At 43.3% G+C, this 12617-nt stretch overlaps 1 protein-coding gene across 1 annotated transcript in view; it reads left to right on the top strand.

The window, feature by feature from the left end:
• The window catches only part of acot11a (acyl-CoA thioesterase 11a), a gene marked incomplete at both ends in the record, with an annotated part of 43847 nt that extends 32291 nt beyond the window's left edge, over positions 1 to 11556 (top strand). Inside the window, 5 exons of the mRNA XM_083781715.1 lie at positions 2341 to 2424; positions 6420 to 6553; positions 8214 to 8381; positions 9571 to 9697; positions 11269 to 11556. Of these exons, the coding sequence (XP_083637841.1) occupies positions 2341 to 2424; positions 6420 to 6553; positions 8214 to 8381; positions 9571 to 9697; positions 11269 to 11556 (801 nt within the window). The remainder of the gene's footprint in view (positions 1 to 2340; positions 2425 to 6419; positions 6554 to 8213; positions 8382 to 9570; positions 9698 to 11268) is intronic.
• Between the last annotated feature and the right edge of the window lie 1061 nt (positions 11557 to 12617).

Raw genomic sequence — 12617 nt, 5'->3', positions numbered from 1 at the left:
CCATGACGTGCCACAGATTAATTAAGCCGGCGGCGAGGCTTGAGTAGGACTGGTTTAAATCTTTATGAGAGCTCTAGAGGCCTTTGAAGTTAGCCAACGTTGTTTATGACATTCATTCTGCAAGGTTGGTGAATTTAGGACAAACGCCTGAGGCACTAAAGCATTGACACATAATGTGGTTATGACATGTTGTGCAATACAGTGTTTGTGTTGTTATACAGGCAAATACACATAGTAGCAATAATAATACATGTAATGGTGTAAGATAATATGATAAGTTAATAATATAATATGGTGTAACAATGATGTTCATTGCTAGATAATATATAGCGGTAGATTATAAGAATGTTAAGATAATATACAGTGGTGGTAATATATAATATGGTAGCAATCCATGGTCGTGCTCTGTTTATTGGTAACGCGTGTCCATTTGTGACCAGATTTCATTGAGAGCCTGCCATCGTGCAAAATCCAGCTTTTCACCAAAAAAACCCTTTTTTTCAAAATGTGTTAATAGCACAGGCAGACTCACATATACTAGAGCATGTCTGAAATAAGCTTCAGAGCTGAAATCTACATGTAAATATGAAATAAATGCTTAAACATGTAGCTAGGTGTAATGTTAGAGACCACAGCAGACATGTAAATATGAAATAAATGCTTAAACATGTAGCTATAGGTGTAACGTTAGAGACCACAGAAGACATGTAAATATGAAATAAATGCTTAAACATGTAGCTAGGTGTAATGTTAGAGACCACAGAAGACATGTAAATATGAAATAAATGCTTAAACATGTAGCTATAGGTGTAATGTTAGAGTCCACAGAAGACATGTAAATATGAAATAAATGCTTAAACATGTAGCTAGGTGTAATGTTAGAGACCACAGCAGACATGTAAATATGAAATAAATGCTTAAACATGTAGCTATAGGTGTAATGTTAGAGTCCACAGAAGACATGTAAATATGAAATAAATGCTTAAACATGTAGCTATAGGTGTAATGTTAGAGACCACAGAAGACATGTAAATATGAAATAAATGCTTAAACATGTAGCTAGGTGTAATGTTAGAGTCCACAGAAGACATGTAAATATGAAATAAATGCTTAAACATGTAGCTAGGTGTAATGTTAGAGACCACAGAAGACATGTAAATATGAAATAAATGCTTAAACATGTAGCTATAGGTGTAATGTTAGAGACCACAGAAGACATGTAAATATGAAATAAATGCTTAAACATGTAGCTATAGGTGTAATGTTAGAGACCACAGAAGACATGTAAATATGAAATAAATGCTTAAACATGTAGCTATAGGTGTAATGCTAGAGACCACAGAAGACATGTAAATATGAAATAAATGCTTAAACATGTAGCTAGGTGTAATGTTAGAGACCACAGAAGACATGTAAATATGAAATAAATGCTTAAACATGTAGCTATAGGTGTAATGTTAGAGACCACAGAAGACATGTAAATATGAAATAAATGCTTAAACATGTAGCTATAGGTGTAATGTTAGAGACCACAGAAGACATGTAAATATGAAATAAATGCTTAAACATGTAGCTAGGTGTAATGTTAGAGACCACAGAAGACATGTAAATATGAAATAAATGCTTAAACATGTAGCTAGGTGTAATGTTAGAGTCCACAGAAGACATGTAAATATGAAATAAATGCTTAAACATGTAGCTATAGGTGTAATGTTAGAGACCACAGAAGACATGTAAATATGAAATAAATGCTTAAACATGTAGCTATAGGTGTAATGTTAGAGACCACAGAAGACATGTAAATATGAAATAAATGCTTAAACATGTAGCTATAGGTGTAATGTTAGAGACCACAGAAGACATGTAAATATGAAATAAATGCTTAAACATGTAGCTATAGGTGTAATGTTAGAGACCACAGAAGACATGTAAATATGAAATAAATGCTTAAACATGTAGCTATAGGTGTAATGTTAGAGACCACAGAAGACATGTAAATATGAAATAAATGCATAAACATGTAGCTATTGTAATGTTAGAGACCACAGAAGACATGTAAATATGAAATAAATGCATAAACATGTAGCTATAGGTGTAATGTTAGAGACCACAGAAGTGAACCTTTTCAAGCCTGTTTTCTCAACTCGCTGTTTCTCTGCCAGACATTACTCTATAAGCCATATCTCCAAAACTGGAGGGTCAAACTGAACAACCAATATGTCAATTTGAAGCTAAGATTCCCTGCTTTCATACGACATGACAACGGAAAAAATAAAAAAATCCAATGGCAGCCCCTCAGTCAAATGTAGTCACATTTGGTCTGCTTGCATGTGATTCCAGGTGTATCTCAGCTACAACAATGTCTCGGCTCTGACGATGCTGGCCGCCAGAAACAACTGGATCCTCAGCTCGGAGAAAGACAAGGTACCGTCTGTCCTCTGCTTTGTCTTTGTCTTAGAGACAAGGTACCGTCTGTCCTCTGCTTTGTCTTTGTCTTAGAGACAAGGTACCGTCTGTCCTCTGCTTTGTCTTTGTTTTAGAGACAAGGTACCGTCTGTCCTCTGCTTTGTCTTTGTTTTAGAGACAAGGTACCGTCTGTCCTCTGCTTTGTCTTTGTTTTAGAGACAAGGTATCGTCTGTCCTCTGCTTTGACTTTGTTTTAGAGACAAGGTACCGTCTGTCCTCTGCTTTGTCTTTGTTTTAGAGACAAGGTACCGTCTGTCCTCTGCTTTGACTTTGTTTTAGAGACAAGGTACCGTCTGTCCTCTGCTTTGTCTTTGTTTTAGAGACAAGGTACCGTCTGTCCTCTGCTTTGTCTTTGTTTTAGAGACAAGGTACCGTCTGTCCTCTGCTTTGTCTTTGTTTTAGTATCATCCAGTCTATTGTTCTACCAGGACTGCCTGTCCAGGTATGTCCCAAACCGCCTTTAGGTCCGCCACGGGAACCCCTTTTGGTATTTAACCCATTTTGGGCGGGCACCCCTTTTGGTGTTAGCATTATGTTATGCTTTAGCTATTGGAAAATAGCAGACCTACAAGCTCATAAGAGCTTGTAGGTCTGCTATTTTTGAAAAATCGAAGAACCACTGACATAGAAACATGGCTTTTTCAGAAAACTATCAGGATGTAGAAGACATTTTTAGAATCTGATCTCAGGTCAGAATGGGTTAAGCATTATGTTATACTTTAGCCCAGGGGTTTTCAACTGGTTTTGACCCAGGGACTACCATTCTGACTAGGACAAGCCTGGGGACCACCACTGTTGTGTCGGGTGGGTTCATCGTAGATCTACGGTGGACCCAATAGTGGTGGGGCATTCACGCACCATGGGTTAAGATTGTTTTTGTTTTCTTCTTACTTGTTACTCACTAATCACACTATCACAGGCTACATTCATGAGCTGGACAAAAAAAAACTATGTTTCAAAGTATTTTATTATCAAAAGTTTTACTAAAGTGTTTTTTACTTACAGTACTAAGCAGGACTCAAAATAAGTCTCAAAATAATAATCCATTTCAGTTAATCACCCAAACACTGAAGACACAGGGGGCACGGTGGCACAGTTGGTAGTGCTGTCGCCTCACAGCTAGAAGGTCCTGGGTTCGATTCCCGCTGGGGACGCTGTGGGTGCTGGCGGCATGTTCCCTCATCCACGTCATCAGTGCCCATACCCGAAGGCGGGGTTGGCGAAAGGGCCTTTCTGTGTGGAGTTTGCATGTTCTCCCCGTGTCCCCTAGGGTCTCTAAACTGCCTCCCCCTGGCCAGCCGGGGCGCCTGATGGAGGGGAAAGGAACTGGTCGGAATAGCGTGTCCCTTCCACGTGCTACGTCCAACCAGGGAAACTCCCCCCTGTCAGGTGTAAAGGAGTAACTTGGACTCCTCATGCATAGAAGGAGGCATGAGGTCAGTCCGCTGCCCCCCCAGGTTGGCAGAGGAAGTGTAGCGCCCAGGATTACATTAGATAATTGGCACTGGGTGAAAAGAAAACTGGGTTACAAAATCGTGGGATAAAAATGTAGTAAAAAAAACCCCACTGAAGACACATTTGACACTTGGTGCATTTGACAGTCACAGTAGGTTTGTTTCTCATGCAGCAGCATTTTCTTCTCCGAGTGCCGTGCTACGAGCTTGTAGATCTGCATTTGTTTTAGAAACATCGTGAAAATGTGGCGCAAATCTTTGAATATGTATTCTTTCACAGCAAATGTTTTTAACTCAAATCTTTGCTTCTGGCGGGGGGGGGGGGGGGGGGGGTCCCTGGAACAACATATGTTCAGATGGGTTGGCGGCCAATTACAGATCTTTTTTGGGGTCCTTTGAGACTTTGAGAGCCACTGACTGACATATAAACATGGCTTCTATAATGTGATTCCCTGTCGGTCTGTGTTAGGTCCATCTTTACACCATGGAGCAGAAGATAATGAGGTTCTGTTTGGTTCTGTTTCAGGTCCATCTTTACACCATGGAGCAGAAGATAATGAGGTTCTGTTTCAGGTCCATCTCTACACCATGGAGCAGAAGATAATGAGGTTCTGTTTGGTTCTGTTTCAGGTCCATCTTTACACCATGGAGCAGAAGATAATGAGGTTCTGGTTGGTTCTGTTTCAGGTCCATCTCTACACCATGGAGCAGAAGATAATGAGGTTCTGTTTGGTTCTGTTTCAGGTCCATCTCTACACCATGGAGCAGAAGATAATGAGGTTCTGGTTGGTTCTGTTTCAGGTCCATCTCTACACCATGGAGCAGAAGATAATGAGGTTCTGGTTGGTTCTGTTTCAGGTCCATCTCTACACCATGGAGCAGAAGATAATGAGGTTCTGGTTGGTTCTGTTTCAGGTCCATCTCTACACCATGGAGCAGAAGATAATGAGGTTCTGGTTCTGGTTCTGTTTCAGGTCCATCTCTACACCATGGAGCAGAAGATAATGAGGTTCTGTTTGGTTCTGTTTCAGGTCCATCTTTACACCATGGAGCAGAAGATAATGAGGTTCTGGTTGGTTCTGTTTCAGGTCCATCTCTACACCATGGAGCAGAAGATAATGAGGTTCTGTTTGGTTCTGTTTCAGGTCCATCTTTACACCATGGAGCAGAAGATAATGAGGTTCTGGTTGGTTCTGTTTCAGGTCCATCTCTACACCATGGAGCAGAAGATAAAGAGGTTCTGGTTGGTTCTGTTTCAGGTCCATCTCTACACCATGGAGCAGAAGATAAAGAGGTTCTGGTTGGTTCTGTTTCAGGTCCATCTTTACACCATGGAGCAGAAGATAATGAGGTTCTGGTTGGTTCTGTTTCAGGTCCATCTTTACACCATGGAGCAGAAGATAAAGAGGTTCTGTTTGGTTCTGTTTCAGGTCCATCTCTACACCATGGAGCAGAAGATAATGAGGTTCTGGTTGGTTCTGTTTCAGGTCCATCTTTACACCATGGAGCAGAAGATAATGAGGTTCTGTTTCAGGTCCATCTCTACACCATGGAGCAGAAGATAATGAGGTTCTGGTTGGTTCTGTTTCAGGTCCATCTCTACACCATGGAGCAGAAGATAATGAGGTTCTGGTTCTGGTTCTGTTTCAGGTCCATCTTTACACCATGGAGCAGAAGATAATGAGGTTCTGGTTGGTTCTGTTTCAGGTCCATCTTTACACCATGGAGCAGAAGATAATGAGGTTCTGTTTCAGGTCCATCTCTACACCATGGAGCAGAAGATAATGAGGTTCTGGTTCTGGTTCTGTTTCAGGTCCATCTCTACACCATGGAGCAGAAGATAATGAGGTTCTGGTTGGTTCTGTTTCAGGTCCATCTTTACACCATGGAGCAGAAGATAAAGAGGTTCTGGTTGGTTCTGTTTCAGGTCCATCTCTACACCATGGAGCAGAAGATAATGAGGTTCTGGTTGGTTCTGTTTCAGGTCCATCTCTACACCATGGAGAAGAAGATAATGAGGTTCTGGTTGGTTCTGTTTCAGGTCCATCTCTACACCATGGAGCAGAAGATAAAGAGGTTCTGGTTGGTTCTGTTTCAGGTCCATCTCTACACCATGGAGCAGAAGATAATGAGGTTCTGGTTGGTTCTGTTTCAGGTCCATCTCTACACCATGGAGCAGAAGATAATGAGGTTCTGGTTGGTTCTGTTTCAGGTCCATCTCTACACCATGGAGCAGAAGATAATGAGGTTCTGGTTGGTTCTGTTTCAGGTCCATCTCTACACCATGGAGCAGAAGATAATGAGGTTCTGGTTGGTTCTGTTTCAGGTCCATCTCTACACCATGGAGCAGAAGATAATGAGGTTCTGGTTCTGGTTCTGTTTCAGGTCCATCTCTACACCATGGAGCAGAAGATAATGAGGTTCTGGTTGGTTCTGTTTCAGGTCCATCTCTACACCATGGAGCAGAAGATAATGAGGTTCTGGTTGGTTCTGTTTCAGGTCCATCTCTACACCATGGAGCAGAAGTCGGTGCTGAGCTTCAAGGTGGAGGCGGAGGTTGACGTTCCCGCCCAGACGGCCTTCAGTCTGCTGGCCGAGCTTCAGAACCGACCCTCATGGGACAAGCACTATCAGTAAGACTATTATTACCATTAGGGCGAGGTCGCTTCTCGCCCTCGGGGCGTCTTACTGGCGTGTATCACTGCAGAACAGACCGACCCACATGGGAGTCTGGGACAAACCCGACCTGTAAGGTGATTACTGCCTGATTCCGTGGCTCCAAAACTGTGGAATGCACTTCCCATTGCAGTCAGAACTGCAGCATCACTCCCAATCTTCCGCCGTAGTCTGAAAACCCACCTTTTCAGACTCCATCATGGCCCATAGCACTTACCCTACCCCCTTAGATAGCATTTCTGTTGGCTTAGATAGCACTTGACACAGACTCATAGCATGTTATGTAGACAGCACTATAATTGTATTGTATATAGTCATAGCACGCCATAGTACATATGTATAGCATAGTAGTGTAGATGTATAGTTTATTATGTATAATGTATGTATAGTTTCATCATATAGATATTCCACTGTTACCTTCTTAGCTCATGATAAATGCTTTTATGTGATGTATTCCCATGCTTTTGTTCTTGCTTAAATGTAAATCGCTCTGGATTAAGAGCGTCTGCTAAATGCCTAAATTGTAAATTGATTCCATTTCATCCGTTTAACCGATTCCGTACATAGGACGTTGTCACACGTCATAGGGGTCCCAACCGACGCGTACATAGGACGTCCTCAGACGTCCTAGTGCATCCTCAATGATACCGGGCGAGATAAGAATATTCTGATTCTTTTCCTTTTTGACTTAGCTGTTAGCGTGGCGGAAAGAATGACTCGTCTCTCCTAATCCAGGGCGCTCTCCGTGGTGATGAACGGATCGATATGCTGGCGCTTCATTTCTGCTCCTCATCCGTCTCTCTCCCGCAAAATATGAACACTTTTTGGATCATATATCGTATAAATTAAAAGATCGCAATGTAAGCTATAGCAATGTAAAGTCAACTTTTTTTAGTGGATTGTTTCCGGTTCATGGCTTTCAGAGTAAAAGCAACCAGACAACTCTGGCACCCCAGAGCTCCTATTTTGAAGAACTTCCGGCACCGATTGTGTTGCAACCAGATAGAACTTTTCTGTTTGGATGTACAGTCTGGGCTGTCGAGTCAAAGCCAGAGAGCAGTTTTTGGCCACTCGGACAGTAGGCGATCCCTCATAACTTCTGGGTATGATGATGATGATGATGTCACGCGCATACCCTCTGTTGACAATTTCGTCAACAAATATAAACTAGACTAAAATATCAAGGAGTGGAGAAGAGATCCGGAAGAACTAAAAGACAAGGAATTTTACGTTTGGTTGCGTTCGGGTGTTAAAATAGCAGATCTACAAGCTCACAACGTTGTGCTTGAGTCGACTAAATCTGGTATTTAGACGGATTCAAATCAAATGGTATTTAGTCGACTGAAACGAGACTAAAACTTTTCAGATGACTTAAAAAAAGACTGACTAAAACTTGCTGTCAAAATCAACACTGGTTCATTTCGGGATGTGTAGTGCACGCACACACACACACACACACACACACACACACACACACACACACACACACACACACATACACACTCGCACGCACACACACAGCTTTCATTCACACACACACACACAGCTTTCATTCACACACACAGTCTTTACTTTCATTGTCCTGGCTGTGATTGGCTGTGAATTCCCTGACTGCAGGACGTGTGAGCTGATTCGTCGGGTGGACGACGACAACTTCCTGTATCGCGTGGTGACGCCCTCGGTGACGCTGGGAGAGAGCGGGTCACCGGTCTCGGCCAATCTGGGCCCGGGCATTCTCCAGGACTTCATCCTATTGGCTTCCAAGAGGCGGCCGTGTGGTGCTGGGTTAGTGCCACACTATTATCTCGTCTACAGCAGTGTCGTTTTCGTCGACTAAAACTAAGACGAAAAATGTTCGTCGACTACCTATTTTCACTGACTAAAACAAATGGAAACTAAATAAAAACGAATCTATGATGACTAAAACTAAGACTAAATATACTGACAATTTCGTCGACAAATAAAAACTAGACTAAAATGTTAGGAAGGGACTAGTGGACAAGAGATCCAGTTTTATGCTGGGTTGCATGCTGAAAATAGCAGATATACAATCTCACAACGCGTCGTGCTGCGACGCGTTGTGAGATTGTAGATCTGCTATTTTCAGCATGCAACCAAAGTGTAAAATATGTCATTAGAACGACATCAAGGCCTGTCAAAACACATTTTAGTTGACTAAATCAACTGTAGATTTAGTCGACTAAAATCGTATGACATTTAGTCGACTAAAGTAGGCTAAAACTAAAATAGAAATTTGCTGCCAAAAACAACACAGTCTACAGTAAATATTGCAATCTAGTGTTAAAGGTATATTCAGTGATTTCACTTAATTCAAATATCACTTATTTTTTTGTTTTGTTGTGATAATCCTCCCTACTATAGAGTGTGCTGGCCATATAAGGAGTTCCTCCCTGTCCCCAGTTAACCCCTGGGGGTCAAAAAACCTTAGGTTTCGTTTTTGACTCTCTATCCTGATTGGACGAAAGGCTGGGTCCCACAGCCAAAAACGAAACCTAAAGTTTTTTGAGCGAAATCACTGAATATACCTTTAAAGTATATATATATATTTTTTAAATATATTCTTCTCGAAAATAAATAAATGGTGCATTTATATAGCGCCTTTATCCAAGGCGCTTTACAGAGATTGTGCATTACATTCACCCATTCACACACACATTCATACACCTTTACAGAGATTGTGCATTACATTCACCCATTCACACACACATTCACACACCTTTACAGAGATTGTGCATTACATTCACCCATTCACACAGACACATTCACACACAGATGGCAGCGGAAACCATGCAAGGCACCGACCTGCACATCAGGAGCAATCAGGAGGTTCAGAGTCTTGCTCAAGGACACTTTGAACTGGCAACCTTGCGGTTACCATCCGGCCACTCTATACCCCTGAGCCACACATGTTCTGTGAACTGTATCCTGCAGCGCTGTGATTTGTCCTTCACAGGGACCCGTACGTCATCGCGCTGCGCTCCGTGTCCCTGCCCACGCACCCCCCCACCGACGACTACAACCGAGGAGAGTGTGTGTGTGCAGGCTTCACTATACTGGAGACCAGCCACAACACTTCACTGGTGAGTAAGACAGTGTGTGTGTGTGTGTGTGTGTGTGTGTGTGTGTGTGTGTGTGTGTGTGTGTGTGTGTGTGTGTGTGTGTGTGTGTGTGTGTGTGTGTGTGTGTGTGTGTGTGTGTGTGTGTGTGTGTGTGTGTGTGTGTGTGCGTGCGCGTGCGCGTGTGTGTGTGCGCGTGTGTGTGTGTGCAGGCTTCACCATACTGGAGACCAGCCACAACACTTCACTGGTGAGTTAGAGAGAGAGTGTGTGTGTGTGTGTGTGTGTGTGTGCGCGTGTGTGTGTGTGCAGGCTTCACCATACTGGAGACCAGCCACAACACTTCACTGGTGAGTGTTTGGAGAGTGTGTGTGTGTGTGTGCGTGTGCGTGTGCGTGTGCGCAGGCTTCACCATACTGTAGAGTGTAGACCAGCCACAATACTTCACTGGTGAGTGTTTGTCCGTGTGTGCAGTGTGTAGGAAACGAGTCACAATACCTAACACGTGTTCCTTTAAAGAGGCCCAGACCAAGAGCATGCTTAGACTGGCCAAGAGCGTCTCCTCCGACTCCTTACATGTTTTAAATGATGAATATTAACTGTTGCTCCATGAGGTGGTTTAGAGTCCCTGAGTATAAGAAAAACAGGCTTCTGTAGATCAGTCTGTCCTGCTTTTAAACCAAAATCGTTAAACCAGAGCATATGTTCATGTTCTTGTCTGTTTCTGTCATTTGTGTCTTTGTAATGTATTGTGTTTACTAGTCCTTACCCGTTGTGAGATATTTGCCCCCCCTTGTGGCCGTGAAGGGTACTGCGCCCGGGTGCGTTTGTAATTGACTAATAAATAAATAAATAATCATTAATGTGTCAAATCGAAAAAAGGGCTTTGTTACGCCCTCCACATGCATATGGTCAATGCCTGTGTGAAAAGTGGGAGTGATTGGTGCAGGCAGTAAGGAGTTACGGCACTGTTTCTGACAGACACACACACACACACACACGGACACACACTCAGACATTGTTAGAATTATAGTATGATGTCTTGTCTTTATCTTGAACGGTCATGGACGCAAAACACATTTTAGTGCAAGCTGACAATAAAGTTGTATCGTATCGTATTAACTGCATGGTAAGAGTTCCTCTTGGTGCATTAGTAGTTGTGAGGTCCTGGATTTCAGTCTTACAAAAATAGCAGATCTACAAATGAGCTTGTAGATCTGCCATGTTCAGAGTGCAACACCCGAGCGCAACCAAACACAAAATGACTTGTCTTTTAGTTCTTCTGGTTCTCTTCTCCACTCTCATTCCTCCCTAACATTGTAATCTTCACGGTAGTCTTAGTTTTAGTCATCATAGCTTCTTTTTGAGCAGTGCCACACCGTCTCCAATGAATAGCTTTGTTTAATTGTCCCTATGTCCGTTTGTGAGTTTGGAGTAGGACCTTTGACCCCTGCATGCAGCATGCTGATTGGGGTCAGGAAGGGTCTTTAAAATCCTCCTTTATTTAGTGAAATAAAGCTAGCCGACGAACATTTTCCGTCGTAGTTTTAGTCGAGGAACTCTTAAAACGTCGTCTCCACTCTGATTGGTTCCAGATCGCCTACTACAACCAGGCCTCCCCGGAGGTCCTGCCCTACATCTCCACGGACATCGCCGGCCTCTCGTCCACCTTCTACCACAACTTCTGTGCGTGCAGCCAGTACCTGGCCCGGAGCGGTACCAGGCCCAGCCAGTACCTGGCCCGGAGCGGCGGTACCAGCCAGTACCTGGCCCGTAGCCGGAGCGGACTGCAGCCGGAGCCCCACGGAGAGAAACAAACCACGGAGTATGTAGACGATGATGACGACAGTCTGGCAGCGGCGCTGCACAGTACGCAGATGTAGCTTGTTGAGGATTGGTTGGGGTTTTGTGTGTGTGTGTGTGTGTTGTTGTTTTTACCCACTGCCCCACTGTGGTACAATGTTCTGAAAAAGAAAAACGGGTCTTCACATGAGATGACAGTACGTTGATTAGCTGTTGTTTAAACGTCTATATATAGACGGTCTATATATAGACGTTTAAACAACAGCTAATCAACTGTGACTGTTCTAAAGCCCTGGTTCTCAAAGGACCCACATGAATGTGTGAGCAGTTGTAACAATCGCCCCCTTGTATCTTAAGGCAAATTATTAACTAAGGAAAATTAAACAACAGATTCGTAGGGATATAGTTCAAATTATTTATATAGAGAAGCAGCATATGTATACTGTCACACAAAACGGTGTATCGTCAAACCAAACGCTTGCAAAGTGCGCCTGTCCCTGTCGCTCCCCCTACAACATAAAAAGAATAAACAGGCAGACAAACTGAAATCAACAAACAATTCTTTCAAAACCCCTCTCGCCCCAAACAAGCCCCGACGCTCTCTGTCGCGTCCTGCTACAACGTGTATAACCCACCAAACAATTCACAACCCGCCCAAAGTCAAGTGCGCGCACCCGCGCTAAGTATTAAATAAATAAATAATAAAGTCCGCGTTCGTCCTCTTCTTAATTGAATGCGGCACGCCCGCGACAGTCTTTAGTAAGTTCCTTATCCGAGGAAAAGAGCTCCTCTGCTCTGAACTAAACAAAAACAAATGGGGTACCCCTTAAAGTTACAATCCAAAAGAAAGCCTTTGGCTCGATCTCACCGGTGGATAGCAGGTTGTTCAACTCCAATGGCCGCAAACCTCCGACCGGATTCCAGACAGTCCAACCGCCCGACGGCGGCAACAATCAAGCAGTAGCCTAATTCCCCGACGGTCCTGACAGTTCTTTTGATAACGGCAGCAGATAGCGCGATCACACTTAATGCATCAATCTGACTGCTACCTGGCGCTCCCCTTCTCCCGTGTAGGCCTACACATTCATTCACTGTTTTCCCCCCAGTTCCCCGTGTGTCACTTCCTCCCTATGTAATCTCG

Source organism: Protomyctophum parallelum (assembly GCF_964188405.1).
Source record: "Protomyctophum parallelum genome assembly, chromosome: 14".
In the NCBI taxonomy this organism is placed as follows: Eukaryota; Metazoa; Chordata; class Actinopteri; order Myctophiformes; family Myctophidae; genus Protomyctophum; species Protomyctophum parallelum.
The sequence above is the reverse complement of the archived record's forward strand: the minus strand, read 5'-3'. Positions and strand labels throughout refer to the sequence as shown.